Source organism: Brassica rapa, chromosome A03 (assembly GCF_000309985.2).
Source record: "Brassica rapa cultivar Chiifu-401-42 chromosome A03, CAAS_Brap_v3.01, whole genome shotgun sequence".
Taxonomy (NCBI): Eukaryota; Viridiplantae; Streptophyta; class Magnoliopsida; order Brassicales; family Brassicaceae; genus Brassica; species Brassica rapa.
The window spans coordinates 21229389-21251153 of record NC_024797.2 but is presented as its reverse complement, the minus strand read 5'-3'; the positions used below and the strand labels follow the sequence as shown (position 1 = coordinate 21251153).

Sequence of the window (21765 nt, the reverse complement as noted above, 5' to 3'; positions counted from 1 at the left end):
AGCCATTGCCAATGAAGGTGGGAAATATTGCAACTCCAAGAGAAGGTGAATTTTAACTGTAACCAGTCCTTAGGCTAAAAATAATAATAAAAAATGGAGTAGATTCTCAAGTTACAGCAGAGTTTAATAGTGATTGTTGGAGTAAGTTTAAGATTTCATCCAAAAATGTGAAGAAATTTCCTTTCCATATTTTTAACTCGATTTATATAAATTTTAAGAACACAAGAGAGGGAACAAGTAGTTCTATTTTTCTAGATATATATCAAGTTAGCAGTCTACCTGTTTATGAGGTATTTAGTGCTTTCAATACCTTATTTGGACTGTATCACACTATGTGTAATTTCAGAATTTAAGAAAATAAAATCTCTATTCTTAAAAGTACCAGAGATCTAGAAATCTATAATTAGTCAGAAATAACAATAAAAATAACGGAAATAACCTAAAATCAAGGAAAGAGAGATCTAAAATATAAAAGATGATTAATGAAAGAAAAAACTAGTCAACGGAAGGTGATGCAATTGATTCGGTGTTCCAAAATAACCAAAACGAAAACAAGAATTTAATCTTTTAAAGTAAAACTTTTTTGTTAATTAATATTTTTAGTGTTTTCAATTTACTTTTTCATTTTCACCTTCATGCATTGTTCGCCCTCGTCGTCCCTTCCAAGGACGACGACGGATCTATCTTTGTCGCCACCCAAAGAACAAAGTTTATAGAAACAGTTCTGTCAAGCAAAAAATGTCTTTTCTTGCACCTTGTCAAATTCTGGAGCTGAATGTTATTTCTGCCCAAGAACTGGCACCAGTGGCACGGTGCATGAAAACATATGCAATAGCCTGGATTGACCCGGAGTGTAAACTAACGACTCGGGTAGACAATACGGGCGGAACAAGCCCTACATGGAACGACAAGTTTGTGTTTCGTCTAGACGAGGAAGCACTCTACGATGGTACGTCAATAGTTGTTATAGAAATCTACGCATTGCATTGGTTCAAAGATATTCACGTTGGAACGGTGCAAACGCTGATCAGCGATCTTGTGGACCCTTCTTCCGCGATGAGATTCGTTACCCTCGAGGTTCTTCGTGCGTCAGGACGCCCTCACGGCCTCTTAAACATCGCCGTGGGGCTCATCGATAACTCGGGCCAAAGCATGCCTCTTTTGTTTGAAGAAGATTTGATGTTTCACAAGAAAAAAATAATATCTTCAAAACCAGTCGGTCTTCGACGGTCCAAAAGTGATACAAGCTCAATGGTGGAATCACCAAGGAAGAAGGTGGCACAACAACAAACCCGTGTGAGTTCTACTACAAACTCAGGTTTTGAGAAAGATGACTTCTCATCTGATTCTCAAATGGTTGTGTATAAACCACAAAAGAAAACGCCAAATGCCATGTTGAAGCAAACCAAGCATAACGTGTATGGGACACCAATGAGACCAAAGAACAAGAATGCATATACTACTCCCAAAAGGAAGAATATTGAATATGGAACACCAATGAGGTCGAGACCGGTTGTGATCACAGAGTCTGATTTGGGTCCTTCAGCGTCAGTGGTTGCCGCTCAAATTGCAAAGGAGAAGGCGTTGACAGGGAGAGACGCAGAGAGTACTGTGATAAGTGTTGGCGCACGGAGCGTTGAGGGGCTTCGTTCTAAGCTAGAAAGGTGGCAAGCAAATTTACCGGTTGTTTTAGACGTTGGTTCGAGTTATCAACCAAGTTCTGACTACAAAACAAGTTCTAACTTCAACCCTAAATCAAGTTACAAGCCCAACGAAGCCGTCCCGCGGAATCAACAGATGATTGTAGCTCCTCCTCAAAAGCAAGGTGGGACGAAAAAGAAAGGAGGAGATAACGGATTGTTTTCATGTTTTGGTAACATTTGTGGCATCGAGTGTTCTATTGTTTGTGGTGGTTCTAGTGGACAAAAAGCATCCAAGAAGAATAAAAAATAAGAAATGAAAATTTCCAATCCATATTCCTCTGAATAATGTTTCGCTCCCTGTGTCTATATCTCAAGCTTATCGATTTTGCAACTTAATAATCAAATCTGTAATAGGATGACAGGGACGAAGGTACATTTTCTTATTTAATTTAGTTGAGTTGGATTAATTCTTTCTAACCATTGATCATATATCTGTTTATGCAGGAATTTCAAAGTTACCAAATTTTATGATTCACTTTTTTAAAAAATAACTAGGATACCTGTACTGATCATGTTTATTTTCCTTTGTTTCATTTTTTCTAACAAAGAAAAAGGAAAACATTGCTATGAATAATATTGTGATGATACCGATTATGATAAATGCTAGATATATTTGTTCTCCAAACTTTAATTATTCTCTAAATTATACTTTGTTTTTAAACTATTGTACTCAGGCTCACTACTCATGGAATAAGACACATTTCTTTATTCTTATGTTCTTTACTTATACTCTTGTTATCAACATAAGACCCTAGCCGATGAACAAAATTCAAAACTCTAGTTTTCTAACAAAGTGGATGATTGGTTGGATTGTATCGATAGAATTTAGTTAGTAAGATTAAGTAGGCCTGATTTAAATTATTATTATTATATTATTCTGATTTAAATTATTTCATAAGGCAATGTATTGATTTAAAATGGTTTAATGTATTGATAGAAAGATTAAAAATACAGTGTTTTATAATATTCCATGTAAGTTAGTTTTCAGAAATGTGCTTTTGTTTTATTGGTATTATTGATAATAAATAAAAATAAATCTGACCTTGTGTTTGATAAGTTTTTTTTTGTGAATAATTGCACATAAAATAGATATTGTTTTAGTAAATAAAGAAACTGAGAAAAGAGAAAACAAATAGTTTTGTTATACATTGAAAGGGGCTGGAGAGAAAGATGGAGAAATAGGGATATGGATTAGATCCGGGAAGGAATGAGAGGGATCTGGTGCTGAAGATAAGTAGAAGCAGCGGCAACTCCACTTCCCAATACAACTGGGTAGCCAACATCCTTGAGTATCATCTCCACTCCAGCCAAACACCCAAGAAGTTGCAACTGCGTATAAATTTTGTACTTCGATTAGAGTTTTGATTAATCAAAAAATGGATTAGACAATAGACAAACGTACCTCATTAAGATGTCCAAGGTGCCCAATTCTGAAAACCTTGCCAGCCACTTTGTTGAGACCAAGACCAAGACTAAGGTTGTACCTCTTCCACGCCCTTTTCACAATCTCAGTACTGTCTATATTTGGCGGCACCATGACCGCTGTCACTGTGTTACTTATCCACTCCTCCTTCTGTGTACAGTTTTTCAGCCCCCACGCTTCCACCGCGAGCCTACATATATACAAAGATCATATTAAGTTATTAACAAAGAAACTCTAGTTAAACAAAAAAAAAACTCTAGTTGATATTTTTAGAATTGTAGCTATTAAAAGACTTATATGCACCTTGTGGCCTTTCCCAAACGGGCATGACGGGCGATGACATTATCAAGTCCTTCTTCAAAGATAAGATCAAGAGCAGCTCTAAGACCGTAAAGGAGTTGAATGGAAGGTGTGTATGGCCAATATGTACCGAGCTTGTAAAACTTGAGGTAGTCATTCCAATCAAAGAAGACTTTGAGGGATTTTGAGGTTTTGGTAGCTTCCAAAGCTTTTGGACTGGCGCACACAATACCAAGTCCTGTTGGAAGAGATAAAGCCTTCTGAGATCCGGTCAAGGCCACATCCACTCCCCACTCATCCATTCGGAAATCAAGCGCACATATGGACGAGACACCGTCCACAAGCAGCAAAGCCGGGTGCTTGTAGTGATCTGTGTTAAGACGAGTATATATGTGTCTTAAGTGAAATTAATATATTTTGTACGAGTCGGTTTGTAATTTAAAGAAAAAGGGAAAAAAAAATAATAACAGAGAAAATTATGAAGACAAAAGAGATTGTTTGTGATTAAATATTTACCGAGGAGGGTTCGGACAGCAGAGATGTCATTAGTGACTCCAGTCGCGGTCTCGTTGTGGACAATGCAAATGGCTTTGATGGAATGATTTTGGTCCTGTGAGAGCTTTGAGGCCAAGACTTGGAGATTAGCACCTTGTCCCCAATCACTCTCCACCACATCAACGTTGAAATTTAGCCTCTTCTGCTGGTCAATCCACAGCAAGCTAAATTGCCCTATCAGAAACGAGACGATCCTATCTCCAGGAGATAGCGTGTTGGTCAAGGCACTCTCCCAAGCACCAGTACCAGTAGTCGGAAACATAAACGGTGTCCCAGATGTTGTCTTGAATATCTTCTTCACGTCCTCCAGCAACGTTTTTGTAAGCGCGGGGATGGCTGGTGAACGGTAATCCTCGTTGTTTCTGTTCATCGCCCGGATCACCTGTTCCGGTATGTTCACTGGTCCTGGTACGAAAAGATGGTGTCTCCCTGGTCCATTCATATAGTCCATTTTTTCCCCTTTTCTTGTTTCTCCACACTACAAAAAGTTCACAAACATTCTAAACCATAGACAAGGATAGAACTAAAACATGTGAGTATATGCATATATGACCATGACGTAAACTGTAATATGTATGTATCATTGCTACCATCAACTCAGGTTTGGCAATAACATATTTACGCATGAAGAAAAGAGTAAACAATAAAATAAACGTACATCTATATATATTACATACGACAAAAGTGCGTTAGCGATAAAGAGGTGTAAACCAACAAATATGTGTGATCGATCGGCTGTAAGAGTTAAGAGATCACGTATACAGAAAAGTGTAACAAGCGGAGAAAACGAAGTAATAACAAAAAGAAGAGACAAGTTTACCTCTGAGTAAGGCGGAAGCTCCTGAGGGCCTTTGCTTCCCAGAAACCTCGTTAATATATCTTCCTTTTTTAATTTATTTTATTTTTAATTTCGTATCCATGTTTTTATTATCCCAATCACAAGGATTCGCTTATTGGAATCTCCAGACGCGTGGCGGATAAGAGCAAGGAGAAAAAATCTTTTCAGTTACGTATGGCTCACATGTATTTGTGATATATTTGCAATTTTCTCCTTCTTCTTTCTATATCTTCTATTTCTTCCTTATTAGTGTATTTCATAATAATAGTGAGATGGAGGGGTGCGGGGAAGAACCTGAGTTTGAAAAAGTTAAGGAATAAAATAAAAGGTTGATAAGAGCTAGGGAGGGAGAATGCAATAGAATGAAGTATTGAAGATTTAAGGTGGAAAAGAGAAGATGAGAGATAAGGAGATAAATGGGTGAGAGCCACACAACTTTTTTGTAACAAGGGCCACACGAGGGAACGCCGAATCCTTGGGGACTTCCTCACAATCACTCGCTCTCTCGTTTAAAATTTTCGGGATTTTTGCACTAGATGACAAATGGATTTGGATGTTTGAATTTGGTTTACATCGACAATTGATTTTTTAAATAACTTAGCATAACTTTTTCACTACTAGACTTTGGAAGAAAAAAAGTTATCGTTATATCAAGATATAATTTAAAACAAACTGGAAAAATGTATAAGACAAGCACATCGAATTATTTTTTTTTGTTAATTCGTTCGGCCAAGAAATTAACTATTCAATTCAGAATTCTAAAATATAGATATGTGTAGTTCTGGGAGTTCGTTTCAGGTTTAATTTTTCAGTTTCTGATAGTTTTTGTTTGGATATAAAATATCGGAACCATTTGGGTTTGTCTTTTCTGTTTTTGGTTCGGCTTAGATAACAATACTGAAAACCGGTTAATATTTTGCAAAAACTGTGTCTAGTTCAGTTCCGGTTTTTAGCTTATTAAATGATTTCTACAATTTAATTAAAATATGGAATGATTTGGGTTCTTTGAATAAAATATCAGTCAATTTGTTTTGCTTGATTAATCGAGTAACTTGGATAATTCAGATATTAGCTAAAAACATGTAGTTAATTCGGCTTTTGTGGAATTTATTTTAAATAATAATAGATATTTAGGATATAAAGATTTGGTTTATAAAATTTATTTTTAGGAATTTGGTTATTTTAAAATTTAATATAATTAACATTTTTGATATATAAATTATAGTTTGACTATTCCATATTCATTCATTTTTTGTTTGATTTTGATTTTTCGGGGTCTAGAGTATTTGTAAGTATCAACTCGATTTTGGTTTTTTTTTGTTTGGTTTTTTTTTTACAAACCTCATATTTAGATATATTGAGTTTTTATGCTTTACGGAGAGGCTGTCAAAAAAGCAAAAGATAAATTGTTCTATTTATTGAAAAGACAAAGCATAATGTAGAGATCTTCCTTACTATTACTTGTGCGAGTGAGAAGCTTCTTCACACAAAAATAAAAAGGGTCAAATTCACAAAACTAATGTCTTTTATGAAACTTCAAACATAGATTAGATTTATTGTAGTAACTAGGATATTATGATGATGAAAAGAGGGGTAGGTGTGAGAAGAGATGATGAACCAAAATGGAAAGCTAGAACGGAAGAGCCATTACCAAGAATTACCGATGTTCCTATGTTAAATTTAAATTATAGAATACATGTGGAGGCGGCTAAATGACCTGTAGCACCAATGTCCATTTACCAATGACCCGACGTATGAACAAATGGAGTCATTGTGTTGAATGCAGCCACAAAATCCTAAGTTAGTTGGATTTGAGATGCCTCTGCTACATTGGTTTCAATCGCAGGGGAAGTATGTGATTTTGCGCCTAGTAGTTTGCGATGATAAAAGTTCTAGGGGCAGAAATTTGCGATGGCCAGTTTCTGTAAACATTTCCAGGAGTTGGCAATAATTGTGGTGGAGTCCAACTTGGATATAGTTGAAGTGATTGTAGTTGTTTCGTCCTCTACAACAGTTATTGTTTTGACCCTTGGTGTGGCCATTGTTGTGGAGCATGAGTGTGTGCTGAAGAGGCTGCAACAAGAGCAGTGGAAAAAAAATGTATGATCAGCATGTGAAACCAAACTTTGTAAGATTTCTTTAAACTTGATTCTTTGTCCAGTAGCACGGAATAGCATCATCAAATGAGGAAAATGGCTTCATGTTAATCTTTCTATTTCCTTGATTTACTTTGAGTAGATTGCATAATATATAAACAGAGTAAAACGGGTTAATGAATTTTAACAAAATAATGATTACGCCTAATGGAAATATTATATATTCGGTCTCAAACTTAATAATATGATTTTCAAAAATTAAAAGTAATTTATTAATTTAAATAAAAAAAATATGGCTAAGATTTTTTTTTTTTTTTGAACACAACCAAACCATATATTAAACTTGCAGCCCAACTAAGAGTAGCTGGTGGTAGCCAAATACAATGCTGATTTAGCGAGTGAATCAGCTAAGGAGTTTAAGTTTCTAGAGACATAAGAAAACGCAATACAATCAAAGGAAAGGGATAGATGCTCGATGTCCCGGGAGATTCCGTAGAGATCCTTCGGGTGATTCTTCGAGTTGATAAGAGCAACAAGTGCTTGACAATCTGTTTTAATCCAGATTCTTGTGAAACCAGCCTCTAGGGCATTGAGAAGAGCCGACCTGATAGCTAGCGCCTCCGCTACCAAGGCTGAAGATGTATTCTCAAAAGACGTTGTTCCCTGGTGCAGTTGGTCGTTCTGCTGTGATAAGAAGATCCAGCCACATCCTGCTCTAGATGAGGTAGCATGCCAAGCTGCATCAGTAAAACAGAGAATACTTGCGGGGTCTATGGGTTGGATCGGAGCATGTGTTAGTACATTCCGCTGCGGTAGGATGGATGCTTGAGCTTGGTGCCATTCTCTTGCGTTTCGAATGGCCTTAGTGAGGATCTCCACAGGCGTCGAATCTCTGTTCTCGAAGATGTAGAGGTTTCTTGCTGTCCATATGCCCCAAACGATCCATGGAAAGATGTCTCCGGCCAGTCCCCACGGTGGTAGCATGATACCTGAGACCGACGCCAAGAGAGCTGCACTAAAGGAGTCACAGTTTGCAGGGTTGAAATTTGAGGACCAAATCGTGTTACTCCATATATGTCTCGTACGGGGGCAGTGGAGGAAGATGTGTTCTGCAGTTTCTAACTCACCGCAATACCTGCATTGCACATTAGCCATGAGGCCGCGCTTTGCCAGGTTCTCTCCTAGGGCCAAGGCCCCTTGGACTACCTTCCATAAGAACAACTGTAGTTTTGGCGAGGTCTTGCGATTCCAAATTGCTTTAAAGGTCCGCTGGTTTTCAACTGTTGCATCTGCTTCCGCTGCTGTTGCTGCATAATAGCCAGACTTGGTTGAGTACACTCCTGATTTGGAAGCCAACCACATATAGGAATCAGTCGCCCCTGTGACACTCGGTTTGATGCGCAATATCTCTGGTACGTGTTGGGGAAGGATGTCCATTACTTTTGGTAGATTCCATTCCAAAGTTCCTCTGCAAAGGAGGTCTGCGACGTAAAGATCTTGGTGTTGCTCCTGCATAGGGCCAACTGGTCTCACCGGTTTGTCCATACTTAGCCAAGGGTCTTTCCACACCCGTGTAGTTTCTCCATCTCCAATGGCTATGCTCAGATTGGTTACAAGCAGATCTCTCCCCACCAGGATCCCTCTCCATCCATGTGAGGCAGTCTTCGGTGCATCTACTTGTAGGAAGGGGGCTTTACTACAATATTTACCTCGTAAAACTCTTGACAATAAGCACTCCGGCTTCGTGATGATCCTCCAGGCCTGCTTCGCTAGCAGGGCCTTGTTAAAGGCTTGGATGTCTCTGATCCCTAAACCTCCCAGTGCCTTTGGGGCGGTAATTCTATCCCAAGCTACCCAACACATCTTTTTCTTCTCCGGAGACGAGTCCCACCAGAATCTCGTAAGAGCGGACTGAATTCGAGTACACAAGCTTACTGGTAGGAGAAAGCAAGACATGGCAAAGGACGGCATTGCAGTAAGTACCGCCTTTAACATAACAAGTTTACCCGCACTCGAGAGGTGTTTAGATGCCCAACTCGCGCCTTTGATCTTGATCCGGTCCACTATACTTGTGAACAGATCTTTCTTTCGTCGACCGAAATGTTCCGGGAGTCCTAAGTATTTTCCTACTCCGCCTTCTTGTGCAATCCCGAGGTGTGATTTAACACGTTCCCGTATTACCTGCGGGGTCTTTGCTGAGAAGGAGATCGAAGATTTATCAGTGTTGATTAGCTGACCGGAGGATGTTTTATACTGTTGTAGAATCTTCATCAATGAAGCGCAGCTCTGCTCCTCCGTGTCCATGAAAAACATGGTGTCGTCAGCGAATAAAAGATGGTTCAATTGCGGAGCCGAAGTGGCCACTTTCAGACCCGAGAGATGTCCACTGCCTTGAGCTCGCCTGCACAGTCCGGACAGTACCTCTCCACATAAAATGAATATATATGGAGATAGAGGGTCTCCTTGCCGGATTCCACGTGATGGGATCACCTTTCCATGTACTGAATCGTTGACAAGGAAAGAGTACGAGACGGAACTCACACACTGCATAATCAAGTTCACAAAGGTGCTTGCGAACCCAAACCTTTCTAGGACTGTTTCAATGAAGTGCATTCAAGTCTATCGTAGGCTTTACTCATGTCAGTCTTTACTGCCATGGAGCAATGAACTTCCGCCTCCGACGTCTTAAGTGTATGGAGGATCTCATGGGTGATGAGTATATTGTCGGATATAGCTCTCCCGGGTACGAATGCCGACTGTGTCTCTGAGATGATATCTTGGAGTATAGGCTTGAGTCTGAGAGAGAGAATCTTTGTGATGATCTTGTACGAGACGTTGCACAGGGCTATTGGGCGGTACTCGGACACCAATTTAGCCCCTGTGACTTTAGGTATCAACCGAACATGCGTAGAGTTTGAAGCAGGCAACATATATCCGGTTCTGAAGAAGCTTTGTATCTCCGAAATCAAGGCAGGTCCGATTGTGCTCCAGTTGGAGTGGAAAAAGCTGGCTGAGAAGCCATCCGGGCCTGGTGCTTTATCCGGATGAATGAGGAACAAGGCGTTTTTAATCTCAGGTCCCTCAGGTATCGATGTGATTCTATCATTTGTTGAGGCAGAGATGCATGGAGTGATGGCTGATGCAACAATTGCTCTTGACTCTGTAGATATTTCGCTTGTAATGACGGATGAGTAAATATCAGAGAAGTAGAGGCTAATCTGGCTAGCAATTTGATCTTCTTCATAGTATGCTGTACCATCTTGATCTTCTATTACCGTCATACGGTTTCGAGCTTGTCGTCCTTTAGCTATAGCGTGGAAATAGCCCGAATTCTTGTCCCCTAATGATAGCCACATAACTCTGCTCCGCTGTCGCCAAAAATCTTCCTCTGCTTTGTAGGCCATTCTTAGCTTCACGTTGAGGGAAGCAATGAGAATCTCATCACCTTGCGGGTTAGTCAATTCTGTTTCCAGCTCTTGTTTTAGCTTGCTAATCTCCTCCTTGCTATTGAAGTATTGTTCGCGAGACCAGTCCGAGATAGCTCTTCGGCACATAGCCAGTCGGGTGTTCACCGAGGCTTCTGTATTGGAGTTCCAAATCTCGGTGATTAAGTTCCTCACATCAATGTTGTCTCGAAGTCTCCTATCATACCGGAAGAGACGCCCTTTGAGTCGTTTTGCTGAGTCGAAGACTGTGATCAGCGGTCTATGATCCGAGCTCTCAAAGTTGAGATATTGACATCTTCCAGTCGGGAATCTATCAGACCAGGCCGGATTAACCAGTGATCTATCCAGTCTACAGTAAACCATATAGTTTCGTCGTTTGCCTCTCCACGACAAGCTGTTACCCGAGTGTTTGAGGTCGAACAGATCGCAGCTAGCGAGCATGTTTCGGAAGGCTCCAAAAGTACCTTCTGCCCTTTCCGGTCCCCCTGATTTCTCGCTATTGTCGACAATTTCGTTGAAATCACCGGTTAGAAGCCATGCCTCGTTTCGTTGCAGTGATAACTCAATCAGATAGTCCCATATGTTACTTCTATGAGGTACTTCCGGTTCTCCATACACAAAGGTAACAAAGACAGTAGCTCCTTTATGAGTAATAATAGTGTCTATTACATTCTTTGAAGAAGATAAAACACGAAGGTCGATATCTTGTCTCCAATAAAGGGCAAGTCCTCCACTGTTAGGTCTCTCCGGGGGAACTAAAAAGTGTTGATCCGTATCCATGAACTCAAGTTCTTTAAGCACAAATGAATTAGGATTCTTGGTCTCCATGAGGAAGATGATATCTAGGGATGCTTGGCGTCGCAGCTCCCTAATATGCTGGACTGTCGTGGGGTTCCCCAACCCACGGCAGTTCCAGCTCAACATTGCTAAGGAAGATCGGGAGTTAGCCGAGGAAAATCCGTCTTTTTCCCCGAACTTGCCGGTATCAACACTATTGGTGGTGTAGTGGCTGATGCGGCTGATACGGCTTGTTGAGTAGTCCGTCTTGTTCCAGCACGTGCAGTTCCAGCTCGTGAGGTTACCCCCGGTGAACCTTGAAGTCGAGCTAAGTTTCTCTTCTTTGAGCCCATGCCGGAGTAGGTTTTTGGGCTTACCCTTACAGTAGTTCTCCTTTCACTAGGCTTAGGGGGCGCCCACGTTTCCTTACTGGCCTGGCTGAGTTATCAGCTGCTGTGTCTACCTGAGCTACTGCAATTGAGGCATCTGCTATTAGTAATGTCTCAGATCGAGCCATTCCTGAAGATGTTGAAGCTTGAAGGATTCTTGTAGCTGCTTCTTCTACCTCTCCATTCATCTCACTCTGCAGAACCCGTTGCTTTCTTGCTGCACTTTCCATAGGGTCAGGGCAGTTTATGTATTGCAGTGTAGCCTCTCTAATCTCTTCCATCACCTCTTCTCTTGTAGGTTGCTCATGACTAGGTGGGAAATCTACAGCTTCCAAGTTGCGCCCAACTGATTGTCTTGGAGGCTGAAAAGGGGCACTTGGGGGGGTAACTTCATGTTCAAGTAATGGTGATTTAGCTTTCCACTGGAGAACAGGGGATCTGCGCTTGGTTTCTCCGCTACTTCCATCTCCATGTCTATCCTCCTGGTTGTTATGTCGACGCCTCGTGTATGGAGGGGAGGAGTAGTTATAGGGGTTGTTATCCTTCTGCCTTTGTGTAGTGCGGGGATTATTCTGGTAGAATGAACTTGGTGCTAGCTTGTTGCGCGGTCCCGGGGGGTGCAAAGTAGTAGAGGAGATTCTATTACCAAAGGCTCGCCCGTGTCGGTCCAAGCGTTGTTGGAACGGCTTGTTGTGACGCTCAACTGGTTCTCTTGTTTCTCTGGCTTTTGGCTGAGGGGGTGTGGAGGATCTTTGGTCCTTTAGTTGCTCTGAGACAAAGTCCTCTGTTCGGAGGGGAGCAGTAGTGGTTCTCTCTGGGCATTGGGAATGTAGATGGGAGAGACGGTAGCAGTTAGAACAATGGTTACCTAAGTTTTCATATTCCAATGAGATAATGCTTTCCTCTCCTGAATCGTAATCCATAGCTGCCTCCATTATCAGTGGTTTGAGGCCATCTACTATCACTCGAACCCGAGCTAAGGTTTTGGTTACTTCGTACGTCTCCAGTTCTCCTAGTTCGAGCCCTATGTTGCGCACCACCTTTTCGTGCCAGTAGTGAAGAGGAATGCCTCTAAGCGAGATCCAGAAAGGGATCTGGGAAGGAAACGTTTGCGAGATAACCGGTTCCCATCTTTGGATTATAATCATCCACCTGCCATATTGATAGGGTCTGTTGTGGAGGGTGTCTCTTAAGTCTTCCTCTCTGTTGAAACGGAACTGGAAGCAGCCGTTGCCTAGGTCTGAGCCTGAAGAAACGTCCAAGTTCCATTTTCTCGCAAGGTAAGGTAGAACAGCACTCATCCTTTGTTCCCTTGTATTTGTCAATCGTCCCACCAAGGTCAGAGAGTTCTCCTTGATTAGGTCTGTAGGATCAAAGTCGGGAGCTCGCATGCGGAGTCGTGGTGGTCCTAGAGATGGAGGGTTACTAGCAAGGGCTTTACCCTTTTCTGCTGCCGTATATCTTGTTGTCATCTTGCTGAAATACTCAAGGAGCAGAGTATTTATGTCCGTCTTGTGAAGCTTTTGTGTTAGACCGTAGAAACTGAGAGTGACTTTGAATATGCCGAGTTGTAAGTGCTGTGTATGCTGATTGTAGACGAGCGAACCGGGGAAATCTGAAACGATGACTCGTGGAGGCTTTTGGTGGAGGAGTAACTGTCGACTCTACCCTTTCTTCAAAAAGTCCTGTGGTATAGAACTATGAAATTACGTCTCAGAAACTTCTTTTCCATCTCACGAGTGTTTTGAGATACAGAGGAAAGGCCTACACGGCCTCCGCCGCCGAAGTTCGTCGGAAATGGAGCAGAGGTGGTTTTGAGATTTGAAAACTTTCTAAAAGGGGGAAAGTAACCGGGTTGGTAAGGGGGTCAGACAAAAGTCAGTTTAGTACCCATGATTAGAAAGGCAATAAACCAGAAAGGTTAAAACCGTGGGAAAGTCAAACCAGCTCTACCAATACTGCCTCGAGAAAGTCGCCTGGAAGAGAAAGTTTTGCTTTTTTTTTTGCTAAAATGATATATAAATATGGCTAAGATAAAAATTGTAAAAATGTGTGTATGTTTTTTTTGAGGTAATTGCATTGTAGAACCAACAGAAAAAAATAAATTAAGTAAATATTTTACCTCAAGATCACCACAAAATCAGCCTTTTCCTTCTTTTTGTTGAATGAAAGCTCTCTCCTTCTTTTCATATGCAATAACATCTTGATACACTTTCTTTGTCCTCTTCTTCGATGGCTTAACCGGTGGAGAGCACGATCATCTAACTCTTCAACCACCTCACCTCCTCTGTTATCCTCTCTGCACGCTATTCCATCTGCTCTCCCTCCGGTCAGGCCACCTCCTTCTCAACCTCAATCAGCTTCACCTTTAATATCGTTTGCAACCATCTTTTCCTCTACGAGTACGACCGTCGTCACTTCCTCCCGACATCTCTTCTTCTCCTCAACTTCGTATGGTAGTTTCTTCTCCTTTCCATCAACTTTGGCAACAATTTCATCACCTCCTCCGCAAGTAGTATCACTTCATTCGTTTTCTGATTCTTATCCTTCACTTTCAGATAAAATGAACAATAATAAGCTTTGTTTCCTTTTCCTGGATCTCACGTGAGAGAAACAGGGTAGCTGATTGTTTAGCAAAGCAGGTTTTGTCTGCTGAACTTGCCATTATGGCCCCAACCAACTCTGTTTAAGAGCTTTAATGAATGAAATGTGTTTCAAAAAAAAAATGAACAATAAGAAAAAATGAACAGTAAAAAACATGTATTATATTGTTGTGTACTAATTTCTCTTATTTTTGAGTACACAATAGTATTTGTGAAGCCATAAATATTGTGTGATACATAGACTTATTGCTGACACTAATCTAAAATTTGTTTCAGCAAATAATATAAAATCAAATTAGTTCATAAATATAGCATACATGTTGTTATAGTCAAATAAAATTGTATAGTATGAAGTTCAGTGAATCAAGTAAATCTGTTTTTTTGAACCAAGAAATGTCATCTCATGACACCTTCTTTGTCATATTTTTTTTTTGGGTCAAACGTTAACCTTATTTGTCATCTTAATCGCCATCTCTGTCACTGATGTGTGGTTTTTCTTTCTGTTATCTCCCATTTGATTTGCACATCATCTTGTATAGTATACTATGTTGTTGTTCTGATTGATTATGTTATACTGTTTTGCATGTTTCATTCTATTTAACATAGTCTTAGTGTTAGTATAAATTGACCTCGTTAGCTCACGTAACAGTGAAAGATGAACATCTATTTGCAATTCATCGTCTAGTTTTGTGACAAATTTGCATGTTTCCCAATATAATCATTACATGGTTAGTTTCTTAAATTTTTAACTTATAATGGGTATATAGCTAACTTTACCCGTTTTATCAGATATTGTAGAATTTAAAATAAAATATAGGTGTGATTTAATGAATAAGTAAAACATGTTCTATGTGCATTTTAGTAGCAGAGTACTTCTTTCAGAGAGGAACTCCAGACCTCTTTGCGTCGAGTCACGTTACCACCTGTGGGTACCACTTCCAACATCTTTCCATGGATTGCCTGGGGCCTCTGGTTGAGTAGGAACCAGTTGATATTTGAATCCAAAACCCTATCTCATCAACAGATCGTCAACAAAGCTATCGTAGCTTGCAAGGAATGGGAAAGCGCTCAAGGGACTGTACCTAAGCCTCTTTATACGAAAGCTACCCCTCACAGGATCCCTGACCTGACAGCAGATACAGTTATCTGCCATACAGACGCAGCGTGGAACAAAGAACATAAAGTTGCGGGTCTCGCGTGGATCTGCTCCACTCCTGACTCAATCGAAATTTCCCGCGGCTCCTCCCTTCAACGCGCGGTAGCTTCACCCCTCATGGCGGAGGCGCTGGCGGTGAGAGAAGCTCTACGACACGCTTCGTTGCTATCCTACAAACGCATCTGGCTACGCTCAGATTCCCAAGGGCTTATTACAGCCATCAACTCGAATCTCCCATCGATAGAACTCTACGGTATTTTATCGGATGTCGATTCGATTGTTTTTTCTGCTTTCAATTCTGTTTCTTTCTCGTTTGTGTCAAGAAACCAAAATGGTCTTGCAGACTCTTTGGCAAAGGCCTGCCTATGTATGAATCCTTCTGGATTGGGCCTCTAAAGCCCTCTCCATTTTATTAAGTGAATCTATTTCTGTTGTTCAAAAAAAAAATGTAGCATAGATAACTAAATCAACATTTTTAAAATATATCCATATAGACCACCATATATATATATACAACCATCCTCACTCACGAATGTCGTCATTGCGAACATAATTAAACCGTTATTCCCGATGGTCTAAACCATCATGTCACCACACTCGCTTCAGTTCGGCTTGATTCTATTTATAATGCTCGGACCGCCACCGTCAGTGCCACGTCTGCTTTCTTGGCTTGGATTCACTCGTGTTCAACTGCCGTGCGTAAATTATTGGATTCTCGGAAAAATTCTTTACCCACAGCTCGGAATTAGGAGCCACGTGAGTCACTAACAAATCTGTCCAAAATAAACCCAATTTTATATTCAAGATTTCATGCTACAATCCTCGATATTTTTTAAACAATTATATCCCGAAACATTTTTAATTAGGTTGAAATGCACATCTAAGCCGAAATTTGTACTACAACTCCAATATCAAGGGAAAAACAATTTGACTTCAACATAATATCTAGATAACAAAACCATTATAAGAATTACAAACAATATTGAAAGTTAAATGAAAAAGAACTGGGGTTTTCTCCTCCATAAAGCATTTAGGCAACTACTATTGTAATCGTAGGAGGAGAATTTTAACTATAATCCCTCCATTGACAAAATAAGTCCTTCATTCACTAACCACTGCAAGTTGATTAATTTATGTCTCACATATTTTATATGCTAAAGCTAAAGTAACCTATATATACGTAATTAGGGAAAACAAAATGATTGATTATAAACTTTATTAGATAGAGACACAATAATCCATGCATGTAACATATAAGACTATTATGTGAAAATAAAAATATTTTAGTCAAAAAAGAAGAAGATTAAAATATAAAAGAAATTAAAATGAAGGAGAACGTTAACAGAGAGGAGATCGTTGAGGAATGCCTTTGCGCCGATTGATGCAGGCTGAGATATCGTCAGGATCCTCCGAAACTGCTTTATAACTATTAGCCGATTTGGCACAGAAGCAGAAACCGGTTCGCTTTTTTCTAACGACGTGGGTGGTGGTTGCAGCGTCTCTTAGTTCGGATGAAGTCGACGACCAGCTCATGGACTCATCACCATCCACGACCGTTGATCGTGGAGTCTCGTAGGCAGCCATATCATCATCTGCTAGTAAATCTTGTGGGATGATGTAGTCTGGACCTAGGGTAAGAGAGTGACATGGCTTCAGGAATGGAGTAATGTCCCCGTAACTTTTCATCACGAACTCCACCTGCAGATATATAAAAATGGGTTTAAGAATATTATAATAAATAGCCATACATTTACGGATTTTATTCAGGTTTTAAAAATAAATATATAGTTCAAAGAAAAGATTTAAAAATCCAAAGATACATAAATAAATAATTTAATATTGTACATAATTGGGTTATTTTAGTTGTCCAATAATTTTTCGAAATCCTTCTCATATTTGTACAATTTCGGATTTAAAACATTTCAGCGGATGGTTCATGTACGTTTACTCACAAAGTATAGATAATTTCAAAAAAAAAAAAGTGGTAGATAATCAAATAAGTAAATCAGTTCAGGAAAGATCAGCTTTTCCACTCATGCATAGAAATGAACAAACTCATGTTTCAGAAAACGAATAAACTCAATTTTCAGAAAACGAATAAACTCTGAAGGCAGACTGACATATGACATACTGTACTTAATGTGCTAAATAAGTATATGTGTATACATGTATCAAAACTATACAGTTTTGTAATGTGAGAATCGGATAATAAGCAGAACCGAGTCTAATATTATATTATGTAGGACTAAAGGTAATGAAATAACCTTACAACCCAAGGAGCAATGGATAAAAGGTTCTTGAAGACTTCGGTCACATGAAGTGCAATAGTTGCCAGCTCCTTTGAATTGTCTATTTTGTGGTCTCTTCTTGATGAACACCACTTTTGCGCTATTTATTGTATAAGCCTGTCCACAGTTTACCCGCAAACGAATTTCTATATAAATATATATATATATATATATAACTGTATTGAGACTAAGAATACTTTACTTACTTGAACGTTAGAGCAGTCGATGAGTCTCTGAAGATCTTCAAGCCGAACAACATCGTGATACACATAGCGGCGAACCTGAAGGAGTCTGTGATATCTATGCGAGGGTACACAGTGAGGGCATAGACTGATGCAACAATCAAGACAACACACGTTCTTCTCATTCTTCTTTGCCGTCTCATGGTACGGACATCCTACGAAGAATTTCTCTGCGTAAAGCGCATCCAACCATGCGGGTTTCTGAATTCCCTAACACACACCATTTACACAACTTATAATTATTTAAGTAAACAAAAATACATTTTCATACCACAATTCGGTAGCTTCTTATATCCATATTCGTATCTATAGAACGTACCAATGATTCTACACATTTACAAGGTGTCAAGATGAACATTAAGCCACAATTATAAGGAATATGGTATGATTACTTAGAATCGTATAGTAAAGTAACGGAGATGAAAGTGAGAGATTTAACACTTCAGCTGGTACCAAATTGAACAAAAAAAAGAGTAGAAAAAGTTAACCTACCATGAGGACACAACTCAGAGTAACTAGGCTTTGGAAGATGGAATTTTGGCCACTACTCACTACAAAGAGTAATAATAGGAAGAGAGACAGGTCAGTGGGGTTTGAGATGGTAGGATTTATGGAGGATCACAAGAGAGAGAGAAAAATATCATATTAAATTATTCCTCGAAAGTATAACTCTTTTTACACATTTTAAATTTGGTTTGTTGTTTATTAGTGTTGGTGAGATGAGAGAAAAAAGGAGAGAGAGAGGGGAACGTGGGAGCTGTTTCCGTGTCTCCTACTTTTAGCATATATTATTTGGTCATCTCCTTGGCTTGAGAGCTCAATTAGGTTAAACCCTCCTTGAAGAAGCTGCTCTACTTCCATTTTTTATTTCATCATTTTATCTTATAGTTCTTCATTTTATGATCAAGCAAATATATGAGATAACTGGATGACTCTTCCAAGTTGGTGTTTTAAGGATTTGTTTTGATAATCATTACTTCATTAGCCAATCGACGAAAATATCAAACTACTTTCCCTTTCGTTTCTAAATGTTTTAAAATAATTTTTTTCAAAAAGTTACATGTATCATTTTTAAAATGTAAATTCAACCAACATTTGTGTAATATATGGAGTATGAATTGTCATTTGTCCCAACATTTCGAAATGAATAGGTGTCGTGGTAATCTATAAATAGTTTGATAGGCCTGTTTTTAGATATTCATATAAGGTTACAAATTCCAAAATATTTACTGTGGATTTGATAAACATTGAATATTGATGGACGAGTCAAATTATTGCCTAGTAACAATATTACAATAGTAGCGTTCTAAATAGAAGCTATGAACCTAGCAGGGCTAAAGAAAAATAATGAACTATATAGATCTCTGTATTGCAATCCTTAAACCTTTAACTAGGACCAATATAGCCTGTACATATTAATGATTAATAGATACAAATGTAACACTATATATTCAACAGCTTACGTATGCTTATACTTTGTAAATATGGTATATTTCTCTATGCATGTAAATTACTTAGGATACTTCTATCTACTAAAGCCTCACATATTTTTGGTTCCACCAATTTAGATTCATGGAAACAAGCCACCGTCAAATTCTTAGTATATTTTATATTTAAATCACTTGTTTTATGCCGGATAAAATAATATATCGGTCTAATAGGAGTAGAAATGTACAGAGCATATGGTTAATAATAATGTTAGTAATTTATTAGTTACAATAACCAAGGAGAAAACATCAAGAAAAAGATTCGTCTGTCTTACGCCAACTTGTTCTATTTTATTGGCAAAAACGTCTAAATGGTACTGGTAAGAAAATAACGTCTGAATGGTACTTCTTGTATTGGCAGACGATTATATTTAATATGTAACCATATTAAATAATAGAATGAATGTTTTACAGGAAATTAAGGAAGATTAATTTGGTGTATATATTTAAAATATTATTTTTAAATTCTTATTATACTTATAATATTTTAATCATCAGTTCTGCAAAAATTATCGATAACAGTTTGAAACATGATTGTATATTTATAGCCTATTTATATTTTACGATTCAAATAAATTTTAATTTCATATTCTTCTTATATTTCATATCTATTAGATAGTATAATTTTAGCTTAACTATAAAATAATACAGTAGCAAAATCATAAATAAGTGAAAGTTATTTTACATGATATCATGATATTTGATTTAATAACACACAATAATAACCCAATTTATATACGATTTTAAATACGATTTTATCATCCCTTCATCCTTCATTTTTCAAACTATCTCCCTACAAAAAATTATCATGGTGGTTCATTGTCCTGGACATTAAACTCTCTCCAAAATCATGCTACGTTCAAACTGTTCTTCGTTAATATACCGCGAAGAGATATTTTTAAGACCGTCTCCTACCTTGTTTCATTATTATTTTTTCTTTATATTTTTAAATTTTTTTATTTATTTCTTGCAAAGAAATAATGAATAATTTTATTTCAAATTTGAAAATAAATTATTCACATCTTGATTTTTAAAGGATTATTTTTTTAAAATTATAATATGGTCTTTAACATTTATTTTTTATTCTGCCAAAATAATCTATATTATTACAGAAGACACTGAAATTTCTCAATTCTGACCAAAAAATAACTGAGAATTTTCAAAAAAATCAACAAAACTCTATCAAAAAGACATATAGAAAAGCCGTCATGATTCTATAGGGAATTCCCGACAAATTTCATTATGTTGGAAAATAATCCAAAATTCCTAACAATTTTCCAAAGAAAGTAGTATGTCAAAAAATTACTGATGGAATTCTGAAAAAAAAACTATGTGTTAATTCTTGATGGATTTCCAAAGATTATTTACATTATAAAAATTAAATAAAATTTGACCAGATTAAAGTTAGAGCAATTCTTTCAAATAATTATTTTTAATTTTTTGTCACAAAAATAGTTTTCAATAAAGAAAATGATCAAAATAATCATTTTTTTATTTTGAATTTTTTTTTTAATTTGAAACCCTATCTTCAAAGCACCACCCCTTAACTCTAAACCCTAAGTATAGATTACTTAACCCTAGGGTATAAATCCATTTTTAGTTTTTAATAAACTTCTTTTGATCATTTTTCTAATTGAAAGATATTTTTGTGACATAAATTAAAAAAAATGCTATCTTAAAAAAATTCTCTTAAAGTTATGGATGACCTCTTTACACTTTAAAATTATAAAAGTAAAAATAAAAAAAAAATCCATTTTAATTTTTATAAATTATATTTATATGAAATTATGTTATTCCGTAAAAATATAAATATTATAACTTAATGCAATACATATTGAACTAAAATGATTATTTAGTTAAAACTAAAATATTAAATTTTAAATAATTACGTCTTCATTTTATATAATACAGACAAAAAAATTACATAACTAAAAATGTTTTATATAGTACGGGTTAGAATTTTCTTCAAAACAAAAAAAAATCCCATTAAAAACTATTTAATAGTCATATACAAAAAATTTAGGGTAAATTATAAAAACTCGTAAAATCAATTTTTTTTTGTAAAAAAATAAAATCAAATATTTTAAATTTATAATTTACATAAAAGAAAAAATTTGTTAGCCAAAATATAATTCCACCTTTAAAAAAGCATGACAAAATCTCATAAATACTCTTCATTTTTAGAACTCTTTGTATTTGACTATGCAAAAACAAATAATCACACTCTTAAACTAACAAAACAATACATGTTAAAATCTGAACCAAAAAACTTATGATACTTATAAACCGAAAATATATTTGGCATTTTGAAAGAGTGATTTAAAATAGGTATTCTATTAAAATAAACATTAAAATTTAGACTAAAATATTTATTTTGGACTTCAATTTATATTTTCAAGTCTCATTTTTTGGTGTTTATTTGGATTTCTGAATTCTCTAGATACTCAATTTCGATTGGTAAA

At 37.5% G+C, this 21765-nt stretch overlaps 4 protein-coding genes and 1 long non-coding RNA gene across 7 annotated transcripts; 3 read left to right on the top strand and 2 right to left on the bottom strand.

Annotated features, from left to right (window-relative positions):
• Positions 1-50: 50 nt before the first annotated feature.
• On the top strand, positions 51-2993 carry LOC103860372. The gene is made up of 2 exons (XM_009137963.2): positions 51-2073; positions 2148-2993. The coding sequence occupies exon 1, from the start codon at positions 739-741 to the stop codon at positions 1951-1953; it is 1215 nt and encodes a 404-aa protein (XP_009136211.1). The 5' UTR covers positions 51-738; the 3' UTR covers positions 1954-2073; positions 2148-2993.
• Positions 2728-5058, bottom strand: LOC103860370 (serine--glyoxylate aminotransferase). 2 transcript variants are annotated; one of them, XM_009137961.3, is made up of 5 exons: positions 4802-5058; positions 3943-4459; positions 3430-3796; positions 3106-3316; positions 2728-3032 (listed from the first exon to the last, which is right to left on the bottom strand). In XM_009137961.3, the coding sequence occupies exons 2-5, from the start codon at positions 4430-4432 to the stop codon at positions 2895-2897; spliced, it is 1206 nt and encodes a 401-aa protein (XP_009136209.1). In that variant the 5' UTR covers positions 4433-4459; positions 4802-5058; the 3' UTR covers positions 2728-2894. The 2 variants fall into 2 exon arrangements, with proteins under 2 accessions (XP_009136209.1, XP_009136210.1); XM_009137962.3 differs by lacking the exon at positions 4802-5058 and adding an exon at positions 4640-4697.
• An 8195-nt stretch (positions 5059-13253) lies between these two features.
• On the top strand, positions 13254-14721 carry LOC108871122. The gene is made up of 2 exons (XR_001957795.2): positions 13254-13983; positions 14086-14721. It is a non-coding gene; the product is annotated as an uncharacterized LOC108871122 (long non-coding RNA).
• A 164-nt stretch (positions 14722-14885) lies between these two features.
• LOC108871180 lies at positions 14886-15682 on the top strand. Its single transcript, XM_018657355.2, has 3 exons — positions 14886-14889; positions 14993-15045; positions 15155-15682. The coding sequence occupies exons 1-3, from the start codon at positions 14886-14888 to the stop codon at positions 15680-15682; spliced, it is 585 nt and encodes a 194-aa protein (XP_018512871.2).
• A 788-nt stretch (positions 15683-16470) lies between these two features.
• Positions 16471-21611, bottom strand: LOC103860369. 2 transcript variants are annotated; one of them, XM_009137960.2, is made up of 4 exons: positions 18309-21611; positions 17781-18026; positions 17551-17691; positions 16471-16984 (listed from the first exon to the last, which is right to left on the bottom strand). In XM_009137960.2, the coding sequence occupies exons 1-4, from the start codon at positions 18309-18311 to the stop codon at positions 16625-16627; spliced, it is 750 nt and encodes a 249-aa protein (XP_009136208.1). In that variant the 5' UTR covers positions 18312-21611; the 3' UTR covers positions 16471-16624. The 2 variants fall into 2 exon arrangements, with proteins under 2 accessions (XP_009136208.1, XP_018512723.1); XM_018657207.2 differs by having other exon boundaries at positions 17781-18017.
• Between the last annotated feature and the right edge of the window lie 154 nt (positions 21612-21765).